General features: G+C 39.2%; 1 protein-coding gene across 2 annotated transcripts in view; it reads right to left on the reverse strand.

Annotated features, from left to right (window-relative positions):
• PTPN5 (protein tyrosine phosphatase non-receptor type 5) overlaps nt 1-19,802 on the reverse strand; it is a 112,149-nt gene that overhangs the window by 82,586 nt on the left and 9,761 nt on the right. The window contains exon 2 of one of the 2 annotated variants that reach the window (XM_072619668.1): nt 9,332-9,406. The exons of the other annotated variant lie outside the window; for it this stretch is intronic. Within the exon in view, the coding sequence (XP_072475769.1) occupies nt 9,332-9,370 (39 nt within the window). The 5' untranslated portion in view covers nt 9,371-9,406. The remainder of the gene's footprint in view (nt 1-9,331; nt 9,407-19,802) is intronic. 2 annotated transcript variants of the gene reach the window in all.

The raw sequence follows: 19,802 nt of genomic DNA on the forward strand, positions 1-19,802 counted from the left end.
CAACATCTCACACCATATACCAAGATAAGGTCAAAATAGGCACAAGATTTAGACATAAATGGTGAAACCATAAGCACATTAGGAGAGCATAGGATAGTTTACCTGTCAGATTTATAGATAAGGGAAGAATTTAAGATGGAGCAAGATACAGACAGCATTACAAAATATAAAATTGATCATTTTAATTATATGAAATGTTTAAAATTGCGCAAAAAACAAAACTAATGGAACCAAAATTAGAAGGAAAGTAATAAACTAGGGAAACTTTTTTTTGCAGCAAGTATCTCTGATTAAGGCAATACATAAATATATAAAGAACTTAGTCAAATTTATAAGAATACAAGTCATTCCCCAATTTATAAATGGTCAAACGAGATGAACAGGTAGTTTTTAGAAAAAGGAATCTGAGCTATCTATAAGTACATGAAAAAATGCTCTAAATCACTGCTATTTAGAGAAATACAAATTAAAAGAACTCTGAGGTATCACCTCACACTAATCAGATTGGATAATATAACAAAAAAAGAAAATGATAAATGTTGGAAGGGAAGTGGGAAAAATGGGACACTAATGCAGTGTTGGTGGAGTTGTGAAATGATCCAACCACTCTGAAGAGCAATTTGGAACTTGCCCAAAGGGCTATAAAACTGCCTACACAGCAATACCACTGCTAGGTCTATATCCCAAAGAGATTTTAAAAAAGGGAAACATATCTACTTGTAAAAAATATTTACAGAAGCTTTTTTTTGTGATGGCTAAAAACTGGAAATCAAGGGGATGCCCATAAATTGGGGAATGACTGAACATGTTGTGGCATATGATCGTGATAGAATATTATTTTGCTATAAGAAATGACAAGCAGGATGATTTCAGAAAAACTTGGAAAAACTTACATGAACTGATGCAGAGTAAAGTGAGCAGAACCAGAAAACAATGTACATGGTAACAATTGTATGATGAAGAACTGTGAATGACAGCTATTCTCAGCAACACAATGTTCCAAGACAATCCCAAAGGACTAATGATGAAGAACTATCCACCTCCAGAGAAAGTACTGATAGTGTTTGAATACAGACCAAAACTTACTATTTTTCACTTCCTTTTTTTTTTGGATCCATTCTTCTTGTATAAAATGACTAATATGGAAATGTTTTACATGACTGCCTATGTATAACCTATAGCAGATTGCTCACCATTTCAGGGAAGGGGGAGGGAAGGAAGAGAGGAAGGAATAGAATTTGGAACTCAAAACTTTTAAAAAAATGTTTAAAATTGTTTAAACATGTAATTGGGGGAAAATAAAGTGTTATTTTAAAAAATTAGGCCTATTTTTGCTTTTGCTTTGTCTGAGATCATGATTGCTATCTTTTTTTTTTTTTTTTACTTCAGCTGCAGCGTACAAGATTCTGCTCCAGCCCTTTATTTTAACTCTGTTCGTCTTTCTATTTCGAGTGTGTCCCTTGTAAACAACATATTGTTGGATTCTGGTTTCTAATACATTCTTCTATCTGCTTCAGTTTTATGGGTAAGCTCATCCCATTCACATTCAGTTATGATTACTAATTGTATATTTTTTTCAATTCTATTTTCTTCTGTTTGCCCTTCTCTCCCTCTTTTTATCCTGTCCCTCCTCAAAAATCTGTTTTGCTTCTTACCACTGCCTTCCTGGAATTTGGCTATAATATTCCTAGGAGTTTTCATTTGGGGATTTCTTTTGGGAGTTATCAGTGAATTTTTTCAATTTCTATTTTGCCCTCTGGATCTAAGGCATCAGGGCAGTTTTCCTTTATAATTTCTTGAAATATAATGTTGAGGTTCTTTTTTTGATCATGGTTTTCAAGTAGTCCAATAATTCTTAAATCATCTCTCCTCAATTTATTTTCCAGGTCAGTTTTTTTAAAATTTAAATTAAAAAAAATATATAAAATTTACTTTTCAGTTTTCAACATTCACTTCCACAAGAATTTGAAATCAAAATTTTCTTCCCATTTCTCCCCACCCTCCACCTGAGGTCAGTATGCACCCCATCCACTCCTTCTTCTAGTCCGTCCTCCCTTCTATTACTCCCTTCTTCCATCCCCGTCCCCTCTATTTTCCTGCAGGACAAAATAGATTTCCATACCCCATTGCCTGTACATCTTATTTTCTAGTTGCATGTAGAAACAATTTTTAACATTCTTTAATAAAATTTTGAGTTCCGTATTCTCTCCATCCCTCCCTCTCCACCCATCCTCATTGAGAAAGCAAACAATTCAATACAGGTCATACATGTGTAGCCATGCAAAACACTTCCATAATAGTTATATTGTGAAAGACTAACTACATTTCCCTCTGTCTTATCCTGCCCTCCATTTATTCCATTCTCTCTCTTGACCTGCCTTCCCACAATAGAGTTTGCTTCTGATTATCCCTTTCCCCAATTTGCTGTCTCTTCTATTATCTTCTCTTTCCTATCCCCTTTCCACTCTGCCTTCCTGCAGGGTAAAATAGATTTCCCTATCCAATTGAGTGTGTTATTCCCTCCTTAAGCCAAATCCAGTGAGAGTAAGGCTCACTTATTCCCTTTCATCTGCCCCTTCTTCCCTTCCATTGTAAAAGCCCTGTCTTGTCTCTTTTATGTGAGAGGATTTGCTACATTCTACCTCTCCCTTTCTCTCACTCCTAGTACATTCCACTTAACACTAAACTTTATTTTTTAGGTATTCTTTCATATTCAGCTCACCTTGTGCTCTGTGTGTGTGTGTGTGTATACACACACATACGCGTACACCTATGTACATATACATACTTATATGTATATAATATACACATACATAAATACCCTTACACACCTACATATATATATATTTCCTCTAACTGTCCTAATACTGAAAAAGATCTCATAAGAGACAGTTATCATCTTTCCATGTAGGAATGTAAATGGTTCAACTTTAATAAGTCCCTTATGGCTTCTCTTTCCTGTTTAACTTTTCATATTTCTCTTGATTCTTGTATTTGAAAGTCAAACTTTCTATTTAGCTCTGGTCTTTTCAACAAGAATGCTTGGAAGTTCTCTCTTTCATTGAAATTCCATTTTTTCCCCTGAAGTATTATACTCGGTTTTGCTGACTCTTTGTTTTAATCCTATCTCCTTTGACCTCTGGAATATTACATTCCAATCCCTTCAATTCTTTAGTGCAGAAGCTGCTAAATTCTGTGTTATCCTAATTGTGTTTCCACAATACTTGAATTGTTTCTTTCTGGCTGCTTGTAAAATTTTCTCCTTGACCTGGGAACCCTGGAATTTGGCTACAATATTCCTAGGAGTTTTCCTTTTGAGTTCTCTTTTAGCGGGTGATCGGTGAATTTTTTTCATTTCTATTTTACTCTCTGGTTCTAGAATGTCAGGGAAGTTTTCTTTGGAAGGTGATGTCTAGGTTCTTTTTTTGATTGTGGTTTTCAGGTAGATCAATAATTTTTAAATGATCTCTGTATCTATTTTCCAGGTTAGTTATTTTTATGATGAAATATTTCACATTTTCTTTGACTTTTTCATTATTTTGATTTTGTTTTATTTTCTCTTGATATCTTATGAAGTAATTAGCTTCCACTTAAATAATACCAATTTTCAAGGAATTATTTTCTTCAGTGAACTTTTTGACCTCCTTTTCCATTTGGCCAATTCTGCTTTTTGAGGCATTCTTCTCCACATTGCCAATTTGAACTGCTTTTTACCATTTCGCATAGTCTGCTTTTTAAGGTTTTATTTTCTTTAGTATTTTTTTGTGTCTCCTTTATCAAATTGTTAACTCATTTTTCATGATTTTCTTGCATCACTCTCATTTCTCTTCCCATTTTTTTTCTACCTCTCTTACTTGATTTTCAAAATTCTTTTTGAGCTCTTCTATGACCTGATACCAATTCAAATTTTTCTTGGAGACTTTAGATGTAGGAACTTTGACTTTGTTGTCTTCTAAGTGTGTATTTTGATCCACCTTGTCATCAAAGGAAGTTTCTATAGTCAAAGGTTTTTTCCATTGTTTCCTCATTTTCCCAGCCTATTACTTGAATTTTTAACTCTTTATTAAAGTAAGACTCTGCTTCCAGGGTGAAGGGAACACTGCCCTAAGCTTCAGGGGGTTTTGTGCAGCTCCTTTCAGAAACACTTCTAGAGATTTAGAAGTTTTCAGTTCTTCTAAGGTAGTATGATATAAAGAAAAGTGTTTACTGCTCTCCTGCCCTGTGCTCTGGTCTATGAGTGACCACAAGCACACTCTTTTCTGCTCTGCAACTGTGAAGAGGGTCCCTCCTTCACTATGGTGGAAAATTCTGGTATGCTAGGACTCCTCTTCACCTTGGGACTGCCACCAAGGACTGTGGCCTGGGTCTGAGTATGGGCAAAGCAATAGAGTCCTACCCTCAGTGCTAAAAAGACCCCTGTAATCTCCTGACCAGTTGTTTTATCCCCTTACCATCTGTGGGCTGAAAGTTCCAGAAATAGCTTCTGCTGCTAACTGATTCAGTCACTCCTAAGGTCTGCTTCTGGTTTGCTATGACTGGGCCTGTCCTGGTTTGGTCTGTGCAGCACTCTCACCCAAGTAGGACAGACCTTTCCTTCTGACCTTCCAAACTGTCTTTGGTGGGCTGAGAGGTCTGGAAACTACCACCGTTGCTAGCAATTCAGCCTTCCTGAGTCCTGCTCGAGGTTTGCTAGGGCCTGATCTGCATTGACATGGCCTGTGCTGGATTGCACTTCTCTTTCACCCTGGTACAGCAGACCTTTCCGAATGACCTTCCAAGCTATCTTGGGCTGGAATCTTGTTTCATTCCATCTTTTTGTGGGTTCTGCTGCTCTAGAATTTGTTTAGAGTCATTTTTAAAAGTATTTGGAGGTGTTTGGGGGAGAGGTCAGGTAAGTCCCTGTCTTTACTTGGCCATCTTGGTTCCACCCATCCTCTGCTTTTTAAAGAGTTCAATGAATTTTTGTACCTCTTTTTCCATTTAGCCTATCCTCTTTTTTAAGGATTTCTTTTCTTCAGTAATTTTTGAGCCTCTTTTATCATTAGGCTAATTATCTTTTAAAGGTGTTATTTTCTTCAGTATTTTTGTGCCTTTTTCACCAAACTGCTAATTCTTTTTTCATAATTTTCTTGCATCACTTTCACTTCTTTTCCCAATTTTTCTTCTACCACTCTTATCTCCTTCTTCAACTCTTCCAGGAATTCTTGTTGGGCTTCCATCCCATAAACATTTTTCTTTAAGGCTTTGTTTGTAGCTGTTTTCACATTGTTATTTTCTTCTGAGTTTATGGTCTTGGACTTGGTCTTCCCTGTCAAGTTCTTTTTCTATTTGTTCATTTTCTTGACATTGAACTTTATGTTAAAATTACACTTAAAGTTAACTTTATATTAAAGTTGGGCTCTGCTCACCTGTGGGTGGGCAGGCACTGCCCCAAGCTTCAGACATTTTTGTGCTATTTTCAGAGCTAGTTTGGTGTATGTGTGTGTGTGTGTGTGTGTGTGTGTGTGTGTGTGTGTGTGTGTGTAAGTTTTTGGTGCTTCCAAGATGGTGTGATCCATCACTGATCTGTGCCATGGTGTTTACCCAGGAAAGGACACTGCTCCTCTGAAGCTACAAGTGCTAGCACTCCTTTGTACCCTGGAATTGTGACTATGTCCCCTGCTTTCCTGCAGTCACAAGAGTTAATGTTCTCTCTGCCTTAGAACTGTGACCAGGGACCCCGTTCCCTTGACACCAATCACAAGCACTCTTCTCCACACTGGAACTATGACCCAGAACTGCTTATGGGTTGCCTTACCATTTTAGATTATTTTCCACCTATCCCATTTATATCTTGTATATACCTGATTACTTACATGCTATCATCTCTATTAGATTATAAGCTCCTTGAGGGCAGATAGCATTTTTTGCCTTTTTTTGTAGCCCTAGTAAAGCCTTAGCATTACTTGCATAGCAAGTGCTTAACAAATGTTTGTCAAATGATTGACTCTCTTGTTTCTTCATAACTTCCCTTTGACTGTCTGTAGACAGAAATCATATCCCCAGTTGTCTTCTTTTCTTCAGATTAAATATCCCCAAATTGTAGGAGAAAAATAATTCCAGGCCTTTGAAAGATGAATAAAATTTGAATAGGTAAAAGGACAGGGAAAGGCATTCTAGGTATGGAGTAAGGCATGTGTGTGTGTTCGTCCTTTGTTGATGAACAAGACCATGCCATCAGAAATGATGACATGACTTGCACTTTGTTTCAAGTGAGGGAGGGCTGTACAGGTCACCAGCCTCACTTCTACTCTACAGCCATCTGAATCCAGTGACCAGATATTCATCAGGATGATTGAAGATGACCCAGAATGAGGCAATTGGGGTTAAGTGACTTGTCCAAGGTCATACAGTTAGTGAGTGTCAAATGTCTGAAGTGAGATTTGAACTCAGGTCCTCCTGACTCCTGAACTGGTGCTCTATCCACTGCACCACCTAGCTGCCCCAGAGTAAGGCATAAGCAAGAGGTGAAGGATGTTAAAAACTAGGGTAAACTGATATGGTTATTTTGGTTCATATCTAAAGAATTCACAATCAGATCTGCCCAATGATGGAACACGTTGCCTTATTACATGATGACTTCTCTGTTGGAAAAGTCAAGACATTGTAGAAGGGAATTCTGTGTGGTATGGGAATCAGATTATATAGCATTCAAAGTTTTTCCCAAACTGGCTCATGGGCTTATCAAATATTATTAACGTTTATATTGTGTCCTTTCTAGCCCAGCTAGAAGTATATAGTATAGAATAGGTTGCTTTGAGAATTAATGTGATCCCCCTTGGAATTTCTTCACTGAAAGGTGGTTATTCAGCTTTGGTTGGAAGAAATTCCAATGGAGAACACATTAATTCCCAAAGCAGCCCATTCTACTTGTTGAGAGCTGAAATACTTAGAGGTATGTCCTTACATTAATCTTAAAGTTTACATCAACTTCTATGTAACTCCTGCTCATTGGTTATGGGAACAAATGTTTGTTACTCTTAGCCAGGGGCTAAGTTTAATTCCTCAGCCACTGTTATTGATTATAGGGATAAGAAAGTCCCCACCACTGAAGTCCTTGGCATTGCCAAGTGGTTCAACATTAAAATGGAAATGATTCATCAAGGAAATGACGTTTAAGAAGATTCATCACCATCTGCTTTGTCACCTTACCCTAAGCCTTTCCATCTGACATGCAGTTGAAACCTACTCTCTGTGTTTTCTCCCTTTGGAGAATGTGAGCTCCTGGAAAACAAGGACTGTCTTGCTTTTCTATTTGCATCCCCATCATGTATCCTCAGCACTTAGCACAGTGTTTTGCACATAGCAAATGCTTAAGAAACTCTGCTTTCCTTTCTTCTTCTTCTTCCACATGTTCTGTTTCTAAATATTTGGAGACAGCTATTATATTCTTTTGGTTCAGGCTAACCATTCTTAGTTTCTTCAGCCAACCTTATTACGGCAACAGTCTCTAACCCCCTAACAAATGCCATTATGGAATTGTCTTTAGACCCAGCATCATTCTGGTCAATCTGCTCCTGGCATACTCATGCTTGTCTTGATGTGTGGAGGCTAGAAATTCCACACATATTCTGATTATAAACATTATACCTCTTTGAATGCAACCTAACATTAACTTTTTTTTTGCTGCTGTGTTACACTGTTCATTCATATTGAGTTTACAGTTCACTAAAATCCAGATTCTTTTCATGCCAAATTATTGCCTAACCACGTACGTTGTATATCTACGCAGTTGATTTTCTGAACCCAGGTGTAGACCTTAATATTTCCCCTTAACAAATTTCTCTTATTAGATTGCCCTTTTGTTTTGTATCTCTTTTGTCATCCAGCATTAGATATCTACTTCCCTAGGTCCACCTCCAGTTTTGTGTTATCTAAAAATTTGATGATGGAGTCCAATGACTTCATTAATACCTTTGATTAGGATGATAAACAGCAGAGTCAAGGATAGGTCCCTGGATTAGTTCACTAGAGATCTTCTTGTAAATTGACAATGATCTATTAAGGTAATACTCTTTAAAACTGCTTTCAACAAGTTTCAAATGCATTTAACTATACTGTCATTTGGTTCATACCACCTTCCCATCTTCTCAACGATATTAGGAGACACTGGTAAATGCTTTGCTGAAACACTATATACTATACATAGTGGATTCTCTTGCTCTACAAGGTAAGCAACCCTGTAAAAATTGGAAATGAGAGTATCATGATATGACCTATTCTTGATGACAATGATTAGGATGATAATAGCAATAATTAATAATAACTAGCATTTATATAGCATTTTAAGGCTCACAAATTATTTTAGAGATGTTATTTCATTTGATTCTTACAACAACCCTATGGGTTAGTTGCTATTATAAGCCTCATTTTATAAATGAGGAAATTGTGACTTGCCCAGGTTCACATGGCTAATTAGTGATTTGAAGAAGAATTTGAACTTAGGTCTTCCTGATTCAAAATTCAACACTATTCACAATACCACCTGGGCTCTTAGTGATCTTTACTTCTTACAAATACTCACAAAATGTTCTAGAATTTTGGCAGGAATTGAAGTCAAACTCCCTGGTAGGTGTTTTGAAGACCCCTTCCCTTTTCTATTTTTTTGTATATTGGGAAAAGTTTCATTTCTCTAGTCCTGTGGCATCTTTCCATTCTTCATTACTTTTCAAAGATCATTACCATCACTCAGTGATGCACACTAGTTTATTCAGTTTTCTAGGATAGAGTTCTGTAATGGTAATTTAAGATTAATGGTGATTGAGGGGAACAGTTAAATATCTTCACCACCCATTAATAGGTCTTCCCTGCCCATTAATACCTTTTATTAATTTCTATTGAGGCACTGGGTCAGAGGGTCCTGCCCTCCAGCTCTGAAAAGTGTATAAATACTTGGAGGTGAGGTTTTACTTTGGGCTTTGGCCAGGTGAGCCTCTGGGTAGCCATGAAGGAGACTCCTGACTTTGAAAACCCAGATGTTGGTGCTTCTCTCTCTGGTAACTATGTATGTATTGCTTATGGTCAGATAGCTGGAAGTTCTGTCTGTTGATTTTTATTTCTCTATATTTTCTCTGAAGTTCAGGGTGCTGACTTTTCCCCCTGAACTAAATGAGTGATATATCTACTTGATTAAAGTAGACTGTTGATCCCTCAAAAGTTGCTTTCCTTTTAGAAAAGCAGATCTAAGAACCTGTATAGCAGGCCCTCCTGTGTATGTTGGGGTCCTTGTTGTTACAAGTTCACTAAAGCTTAGTAACTTTAACTCACTGAAAATAGCGAGATGCACTCTTACCTTTTCACTGATTTGGGTTTTCAACTCCCTGTTAACCATTTTTGCTCTATCCTTCTGAGTCTGAAGATCATTATCCTTGGGGGGAAAAAACAAAATCAAGTAAGAGCTTAAATAAGTACAATTTCTCTCCATCCATCATCTGTTTTCATACCACCCACTCTAAACAGAAGTCCTATCCTTTTATTTTAGTTTTAAAAATGTCCAATACTAAATTTCTCTCATTTAAAATAAGAACTTAAGTATGGACATACTTGAATTGCATTTTTTCAGATAACAGCATTTTTGGTTAAAGGATCAATTAAGATCATATGTTGTTTTGCGCATGTACAAAAAATGTTCCTCTCCTAAATGGGATAAGGGGTTGATATTCTGAAGAGGGTTCCCACTTTTCCATAGTCCTGCCCATTCTTTGTTCTTCCTTTTTCACCAATATAGCTTTCATTTATTTATTTATTTTTGTCTTTCAGTTTTCTTTTATTCCCAAACACTTAAGTGTCTTGCACACAGTAGGTGATCAATTTTGGCTCTCATATACATATAAATGCATATACAAATATAAACATATTTGGAATTGCAATCAAGTCAATAAGAATTTTTTTTGTTGTTGTTGAATGGAAGAAATAAAATGAATGGGAGAAACCATAAAAACAAAACAAAACAAAATATAATACAAAAAAAAAATTGGTCTGCTTCATTTTGCAATTGAATTCCATAGTTCTTTCTCTGGATGTGGAAGGTGTTTTGCCTCAAAAATCTATTGGGAATTTTTTAGGTCCTTGCATTGCTATGAAGGACTAAGTCTACCAGAAAAATTCCTCACACACTGTGATTGTTGCTGTGTACAAAGTTTTCCTGGTTCTGCTGCTTTCACTCAGCATCAGTTCATAAGAGTCTTTCCAGGACTCTCTGAAGTCTTCCTGTTCATCATTTCTTATAGCACAACAGTATTACATTACATTCATATACCATAATTTATTCAGCCATTCCCCAGTTGATGGGCATCCCCTTGATTTGCAGTTTTTGGCTACCACAAAGAGAGCTGCTATAAATATTTTTGTACATGAGGGATCCTTTACCATTTCTATGATTTCTTTGGGATACAGTCCCAGAAGCAATATTGCTGGGGCAAAGGGTATGCACATTTTTGTAGCCCTTTGAGAATAGTTCCAAATTGCTCTCCAGAATGGTTGGATCAGCTCACAGCTCCACCAACAATGGATTAGTGTTCCAACTCTCTCACATCTTCTCCAACATTTATCACCTTCCTGTTTTGTCATGTTAGCCACTCTGATAGGTGTGATGTGGTACCTCAGAGTTGTTTTGATTTGCACCAATATAGCTTTTAAAAAAGCATTTTGTGCATTAATTGCCAACCTTAGCTGGTTCTGAGTGTTAGCACTCCTGACATTATTCTTCCGGGGCTATATTATGTTTTTGTGTTTTTCTTATGCTTAAGTGTATTTTATGTGCACATCTTTTGTTCAATGAATTGTCCAGTGAAGTCCCTGTGCATCCATACTCCTCTCTAGGATCATCTCCTCTTTTTCTTCTTCGTCTAAACTATTTGTACCTGAGTTGTTAGGATGCCATTCATAGAACTTCCCATCCCCCCAGGGCATGCCTTTTGGGTTAAGGGATTCCCCTTTATCTTTTTTTCCATACTCTTTGCAATAGGCTTTTCCTTAATCTAAGTTATCTGTCAGACTGGATTTAGGATTTATTAGCTACAAACAGTGCTTAAAACAATGCAGTGAGTAAAGCTGCCTTTCTATAAACATGTTTCTTAGAAAATAACTAATTTCATTATCAAGAAGGAAGAAAGAGTAGCACTTCTAGATGGAACATGAAGATGAAGTGAAAACCCTAGTGATCTCTGCCCCTGGCAGCTGGGTGTATTCAAATCCTGGCCAGCTGGGTAGATGTTTAGTCTGTGCCTACAATGGTTTCAAAAATCTATTAATTTTTCAAGAAGAACAGATGTTCTCACCCTTAACTCAAATGACAGGTTTAATCCCTGGCCCCATCTCCCACCTGTGTTAAGAGGTAAAATAGCTGTTTTCCTTGGGTTACTGAAGGCGACTACTTCTTGAGATTCACATCAGTCTCACAATACTAGCAGAGAAATGGCCCGGTGATGAGCAGTGACGTATCCCAACCCTCCAGCTGCTCTGTGCCCCCAGGGTGTGGTTTTGATGTGGGAATGTCAGAACTCCTCTAAGATCATACCTCCAAGTGAATGTGAACCATTCCTGAGCCACGTTCCACACCCACTCCTATTCTTTATAAACTTCCTCCATTGTTAGGCAATGGACTGCAGGATTTATTTCTTGAAAAACGAAGGTGTTCATGCCAAAAAATATTTTCCTACTCCCCAAGCACATTCACCTGTCACAGTCCACACTCTTCTCCTGCCTTTTCAGAAATATTTACTATCCTCTGAGTTAGACAACAGGCAATAGTACCATTCTCTCCAGAGAAATAAGAGCCATGGGAAAACAGGAAGCCAGCCTGGACAGCTCCTTCCTTGGAACCTTCAAGCCAAGGCCAGATGACTGCCTGGTGGGTGTGTGCTGTGGAGAGAGTTTTCATTTCAAGTATGACTTGTACTAGCTAGCTAGCCATGAAGGTTCTTTGCAACTCTGAAATTCTTTTATTGCTTCTGAAAGTTAAGTTCAGAGAGGTTCATTACCAGGTTGGCCAGATTGGAAGATGAATCTTTCCATCCTAGCAATTCTCAAGAACTGCTTATTCATGGAACATCATTTGTGTTGGTCAAGGAAGTCCCCACACTAAATGAATCAAAGATCTGTCAGGTGCTCAAGTATATATCTGCATTGACTTTGAATTATAAAAAGGTATTCTATTTTCAACAGTTGATCCACTCAATAAACGCTGAGAGGTGTCCTCTCCAGCTCTCACTGATGAACCCAGATGAACTGATGAGAACCAGGTAACCATAATCCTATGATTCCCCAACACATGCCCTTTGCTCTAGTGAGGCCTTTGTCTTCATTGTTTTAAGATCATGAAAAGTTCATTCTTGCCTCTAACTTTGCCTCAGACTATGGGTCCTGACTGGAATGCCCTTCTTTCTCTGCTAGTCAAATCTTTGCCCTCTCTGACCTCTCTGAGCTGAACTCCTATTACACTTAGGCTCTCTATTGAACATTAAGTATTTAACCACAGTTCACATGGCTAAGTCTTGTTAGATCTCCCACAAAGTTGAGGGACACTATCTTTCTCTCTTGTTTTCCCCACAGTGCCAAGAACAACGCCTTAAACATAGTAGGTGTTCCGCAAATATTTGCTGAATGATATCCTGGGTCTGTCACTCTCTTATTCAATAAACTCTGGTGGTTCCCTATTACTTTCAAGATCAAATGCAATCTCCTCTGTTTTGCACTCAGTCCTACCTTATGCTTTCCAGTATCATGTAGTCACCGATGAAGTGGGGGTAAAGAGCATGTCTAAGGTTATGTCCCCCATGCCTTTGGTCCAGCTATGGATTTTCCTTTCTGTCACTCTCATTGGTTCTGGGTTGTGGGGACCCAAAACCCTTTCTTTTTGCTCTCCTTGCCCACAAACAGCTTCCTATTTTAGGGCACAAGGTTAGATAGACTCGGCCAAGACAAGTATCATGGTGCAGAAGGATGAGAGGACTGGACTTAGGAGTCACAGGTCCAGGTTCTCTCCTAACTCAGTTACAGATTGGGTGTGTGATCCTGGACCAGTCACTTAATCCTTCTCTACTGCAACTTCATCATCTTTAAAATGGGGATGATGATTCCTGCACTGCTGACATCAGAGGGATGCTGTGAGGATCAAACAGATGTGAAAACACTTATTTTGTAACCCTAATGGGCCATGTGAATGCCAGCTGTTTTGTTATTATCTTCTGCATGGATACACAAAGGGACCTGTGGGAGCCCATACAGTTTGGATGAGGGCAGAGGTCAAGCTGGTCCCACGGAAAATGAACCTACCAGTATGTACATGGCCCACTGACAGTAAGACAAGTACTTAAAGTAGGCATCATGCCACCCACAATCATCGTCCTTTATAGAATATATAATAACTGTCCTGATGGTAGAGCTTTAAGATTTACAAAGGGCTTTACAGATGTCTTTTGATTTGATTATCACAAATACCATGCCAGGTAGGTGTATTATCCCCATTTTATAGGTGAGGACACTGAGGTTCAGAGAGGCCAAGTCATACAACTGGTGTCTGTGAGCTGGCCTGATGGGGAGTCAATTGTCGACTGTTCTGAGGGCTGAGTTTTCAGGGATTCTTAACTTGGGATCCACGAACTCCTTTAAAAAATTGTTTGATAACTGTATTGAAATAGAAATGGTTTTCTTTCTAATTGTAGGCATTTTATTTAATGCATTTAAAAATTATTTAGGGAAGGGGTCCAATAGCTTCATCAGACCACCCAAGGGGTACATAACACAAAAAAAGTTAAGAATCCCTGGTATAAAAAAAGAGGTAACCCTGAGCTTATTACCAGGAGGCTCAAAACCTAGGTTTGTTTTTTGAGGCTAAAGGCAGCCAACATATTTCTGGGGCAAAGTCAGGGGGCTTGTCATTTTTCTCTAGCAGTGGGTATTTTCTGCTTAGGCACAAAGACAGCTTCTAGTGTCTCCAGAGATTCATCTGTTTCAGGGACATCCCAAAAGTCCCGAATCCCCCTCCTGCGTTTGGCTGAATTAAGATGCAGTGGGAGGAGACTGCCAACTCATTTTGGATCCGCGTCACTGACAGGCGTATGAGGATTGCCTTTTTAGCAGAATTCCTGGATCAGAGAATTTGTGAGCCAAGGAAGAGGCAAGGACCACAAATGCCTGGGCTTCAGGCTTTCAGTGAAGACACTTGTCAAATAGCCAGCAGCCAGAGAATCCTGGGGAGACTTGTGATACCTCTCATTGAACCGTGGGGCTAAGAGCATCACTTCCCACTAGAATTATGATTCCTTGGGCCTGGCAGCAAGCTCCAATCCTAGGGTCCAGGCAGTCCTGGATCTAACAGACTTTGGGATGGGCCAGGAGTCTATTTCACTGTGAGAGGCAAATGAAGCAGCCCCACAACTGAAGGTCCTGGCTTCTCCCACATTTTTAAAGCATCTCAATCCACCCAACCACTAGGATGGTACTTAAATCCTCCCCCTTTCTGGGCTCTTCTCTCTTCCCTAATGGACATGAGATAGGTTCGGAAGAGGGGTTAAGGTTCAATGGATGCTGTGCATCAGGGATTAGTTGGCTCAAAGAACCTCAGAGTTGGGAGGAACCACAGTAGAAAGATTTTGTGAACTTGTTTTTAAGAAATATTTTGATAACTATATCTCAAAATAATTAGCATTCTTTATAATCCTAGATACTTTATTTTATGTATTTAAAAGTTCCTTGAGAGCAAGGACTGTCTTTTACCCTTTTTCTGTATCTCCAGTGGCTTGTATAGTTTGGCACATAGTAGGTGCTTGCTGATTGACTGGGGAGTTCATAGGCTTCACCAGATGGCTAATACATAAAAAAGGTTAAGAATTGCTGCTTTATGTGAGATAATATAGTCCAACCTCCCATTTATTGTAAGAATACCTTCTACAGGCAGCTAGGTAGTACAACGGAGAGAGTCCCTGGCCTGTAAAATGCTGATAATAGCAGCTACCTCCCAAGGTTGTTATGATGATCAAATGAGATAATAACTGTAAAGTGTTTAGTACAGCACCTGGCACATAGTAGATGCTAAAGAAGTATCATTGACAAGTGGTCACTCAGTCTGTCAGAAGAAGCATCTGTAGGTTGGGATGGGACATTTCTTGAACAAACCATCTAGCTTCCTCTTACTCTACCATGTTCTTGCTGTTCAGCTGTTTTTCAGTTGTGTTTGACCCTCCATGGCCCCATTTGGGGTTTTCTTGGCAAAGATACTGGAGTGGTTTGCCATGTCCTTCTCCAGCTGATTTTACAGATGAGGAAACTGAGGCAAACAGGGCTAAGTGACTTGCCCAGGGTCACACATCTAGTTAGTGCCTGAGGCTAGATTTGAACTCCAGAAGATGAATCTTCCTGTGTTCAGGGCTGGCACTCTAGCCACTGCACCACCTAGATGCCCTCTACTTTACCATACTAAGTCCTGAACATCACAGATACTGGACATAATTATGTTGTACAGATGGCCAAAAGCAACCTCCATCTCTACTTGATTGAATGACATTTAAAACCCTTCACAAGCCAGTTTAAGTTTGTTCCAGCCTTAATATACATAGCATCTCATTCAGGGATAGTCATATCGACCTGTTTGCTGCTCCTCATCTATGCCTTCCAGCTCCCATCTCCATGCCTTTGCACATGATGTCCCCTGTGCTTAGAATGCACTCCCTTCCCACCTCCTCATCTTAGAATTCCTAGTTAAATGCTACCTCCTACATGAGGCCTTTCCTGATCCCTCAGCTGCCAGTGCCTCTGCTCTCCCACATTACACTGAATTCATTTTACAGATATTTTGTATATAGTTACATAAGAGTGAGCCCCTTTCAGAGGAAAGTGGATCATTTTGCACCTAGTAAAGGACTTAGGGCTTTTGAGTGCTTCATCTGCATATGAAAACACCAGGCAAGCTGCTGAACTTGCAGCAAGAGACAATGAACTTGCCCCTGGGGTATAGACTGTTACAGTACCTTTTTCCTACTTACACTTAGAGGAACTAGGAGGAGAGATTCAGGTTTAAAAACCTAAAAATCCTTGAATGCTGAAGCAGTTTGGTGATCTTTGGACAAGTGGCCATTGTGTGGCCATAGCCTAGCTTGTAGAGATGAAGATATGGGAAATGGATCAAATGGCTTTCTGGCCCAGGTCAGTCAGTCAGTCAACAAGCATTTATTAAGCTTTTACTACATGTCAGGCACTGGGCTAAACACAGAGGCTAGAGATACATGAAAAAAAAAGTCTCTCTCCTTGAAGAGGAGACATTCTGATGGGGGGGAAGGCTTGTGGATGGGGGTGGGGTTGGGATGTGGAAGGTGACACAATCTGCAGAATTGAGGCTGACTGGTCAGGGTCCTACTCCAAAACTGAGGTTCCCGAGAAAAACTCACCAGTGGAATAAGGAGGCGACTGAGGCACAGTATCAGTCTGGAAAATCATATGCAAATGGAAAACTCCCTCTAACAGTGCAGGTTGGCACCTTCTTTGCAATTTATAATCTTTGAGAGTTGCCTAGAGTATGGAGAGGTTGAGAGATTTGGCCAGGTCACACAGTTTGTGTGCCCTTTAGGAACTGAACCCAAATCTTCCTGGCTCAAAGGCTAGCTCTCCAGACACTATGCCAAAATCAGGCACTATAAGGTATGAAACAATACACTGAAATCTGAAAGGGGCTCATCCTTATGTTTTCAAGTGTATATACATACACATATATATGTGTATATGTATTTATGTGTATATATATATGTACACATTGATAATGTTTAATATAAAATTTTGGAATAATCTCTTTGTTCTCTCTGAAGTAAACTCAGAGAATGCCTTTCCTATGTCAGCAAAAGCCAGCCAAGGCCGACTCTACACTCCTTAAGGAGACCTTTAACCTAAGACACTATATCTTGAATAATGAGACTTTCCTTTGAATCTTATTATCTGTAGACACATACTATGTTATGGCATATTAATGGTAAAGAAAATATAGACATCTTAGGTCATAATTTCTATTGAACATTGTTTACCCTTTCCTATGTCAATTATCTGTTTAGGGGAGGAAGCCTGCCACTTACTAGTGGTGGGGTTTCTTTCCTTATCACCGAGACATATGGTTACCCAGCCTGAAATCCCAAGGCCTGACCAACATTGCTTTGTTAATTGTCCAGTCTTACTGAATTTATGGTTTGCTTAATTAGGAGAGTTTCTTTCTCATGGCAAAATGTATATAAGCCAGAAGATTTCTGCACTGGGTAGCCAGAACATCTCTGGCTCCATAATGCATTATGTTACCATTATCTTTAATAGGGAATTGATCAATTAATTAATTAAATCATAAAATGTATGCATTAGCTTGTTGCCTTTCTTTAACCAAGTTTTCAGGTCAACAACATACATATGGTTTCTCCCAATAGAATGTAAGCTCTTTCTGAGTCAGATGTTTTCATTTTTTATATCTGAATCTCCAGTGTATTCAGTATTTCCAGCACATAATAGGAGCTTAATAAATGCTTGTTGATTGATTAAACATAACTACACAAAAGCTGCCATGGCAGGATGTAGGGAAATAGGGATTTAGCTTAGTCAGTCAACAAGCCTCTATTAAGCATTTACTATGTGCCAGGTACTGCTAAGGGGGGTGGGGAGAGACTCAGATATGAACTTTGTTCCTCTAGCCCCAATTTGGAAATTCATCTTGTCATGGGAGAAGGAACAAGAGACAGGTGAGGAGCTAGGGGCAATGACTATAGACAGCTCTTTTTTTGGGAATTTGCTTGACAGGGAGGGAAGAGAGATAGAGAATGAAAGTTTGAGAGTATGTCTGGGTCAAATGAGATTTTTTTAGGGTGGGGGAGATGGGAGAATGCTTGTCGAAAGTAGAAAAAGGAGCCAAAAGCTACAAAGAGATTTAAGATGAGAAGGAATATTTGAGAAGGCAAGCTCCAGGGGAGAGCAATGGAGAATGGGATTGTAAATAAGAAGGGCCACCTTTTGTTCAAACTTTGGAATAAAAATGAGAGAACATGAAATAATTGAGCAAGTTTGGAAATGCAGAAAAGGGAAGCAGAGAACGCTCACTGCAGATGATCTTAGTTTTATCTGTGGAGAAAAGAAAGGCAAGATCCTCTGCTGATGAGTGAAGGAGGTGGTGGAGAGGGCTCACGGAAAGCAGAGAAAGCATAATGAATAAATATTAAAGATCCCCAAGCACCCCACCCCTTTCATGTCCACCCATGACATCCAGTGTATTCGTGTCATTCATCTTCTAGGGCTGAGCATTCCAAACCCTGGGGAGCTGAGGGTTGCCTAGAGGCAAATTAGAAATTCTCACTGGGCACCTGGGTAGTAAATAAATACTTGTTGTTCAGGTATACCAGACAGGACTGAACTTAAGAGCTGGCATCAGAATTATAGATTTAGAGCTGAAAGGGACTTTCAAAGTCATTCAATCTATCCCTTTATTTTATAGATAAGGAAACTGAGGCATAGAGTGGTTAAATGATGCATCCAGGATCACAAAACTGTAACTGAGGTAGGATTTGAACTCAGGTTATCTTGATTCCAAATCTGCTGCACCATTTACATGAAACTCAAGGAGAAATAGGGGTGACTAAGCTGAACATAAGGGATCCCCATAGGCTGTATGTTAACTTAGAAAACCACATACTCACATTATCTATGTTTTACTGTATTTTTATTTAGTTTGTTAAATATTTCCCAATCACATTTTAATCTGATTCAAATTGCACTTGGGAGTATGGTGGACCTTGGTACTATATCGTGCTGCCTCTAAAGTTGGGGATGCGAACAATGTCCTTGCTACCTTTTGAATCTAAGTGAGTCCTCTATCATCTTTCTCTCCCTCCCTCCCTCCCTCCCTCCCTCCCCCCCCCCCCCCCCCCCCCCGTCTCATTAGACCCAAAGCCTCATGCCATAATGACAGAATATGGGGCAGATTTAAGAGGATATTCTGTCTGTTGCACAAGTACTCAGTTCTCCCTGAGTCCCTAGAATGACAGGTCTTCTAGTACTTTTGGTGCCCTGAGGTTTAGGATGTCCATTAGGTCTGGTCAGGATTTGTAACGAATGCAAATACCTTCAAAGTAAGCTCTCTTGTGTTTCTAACTCCATTAGACTTGGGAGCTCTGATGGATGTGAGTTCCCTTTGGCATAGGTCAAAACTTCCACAGGCTGGAAACTCTAGGTGCTTTAGGTTAGTGACTTAGATCCACATTTTCACTTCAGCTTTCCTATTCTATTCAATTCAGCACAAAGGAAACATCTTTGGTTGGTACTACTGGGCATAATTAACCAAAAGGTTGTTTCCTATTAACCTGGGCTCTGTAAGGAGCTTTGGGAACTTATAACGATTAATAAATGAAAGTTTCTCTGGATAAGAGATACTTTGAGCCACAAACTGTCTTCCCCTCTCTCAAATACCTGAGTGTAGACTGAGGCAGGGAAATTTGGCATAAAAGACCAACAAGAAATAATACTGTAGGATTTCCCAAATTAGGCTCATCTCTGGGAATTCTTAACTATCTTGGGTTTATTCCCACTTCTGTGCCTTTGCTTACAAAATTCCCCATACCTGGAATGCCCTTCCCCCTCTTCTCTCCCTGCCTTTTCTTCAGGGCTTAGCTTGATTCTCATCTCCTCCATGAAGCCTTCTCCAACTACCATAGGCTCTAGTGACTGCTCTCTTTCTTTTGAGCTCCCAGAGTCCTGTGCAATCCCACCTAATCCTCCAGCTTGTTTTGTCATGTGACATTCTTGAA

The sequence above is a fragment of the Notamacropus eugenii genome, chromosome 6, assembly GCF_028372415.1.
Source record: "Notamacropus eugenii isolate mMacEug1 chromosome 6, mMacEug1.pri_v2, whole genome shotgun sequence".
Lineage (NCBI taxonomy): Eukaryota > Metazoa > Chordata > Mammalia > Diprotodontia > Macropodidae > Notamacropus > Notamacropus eugenii.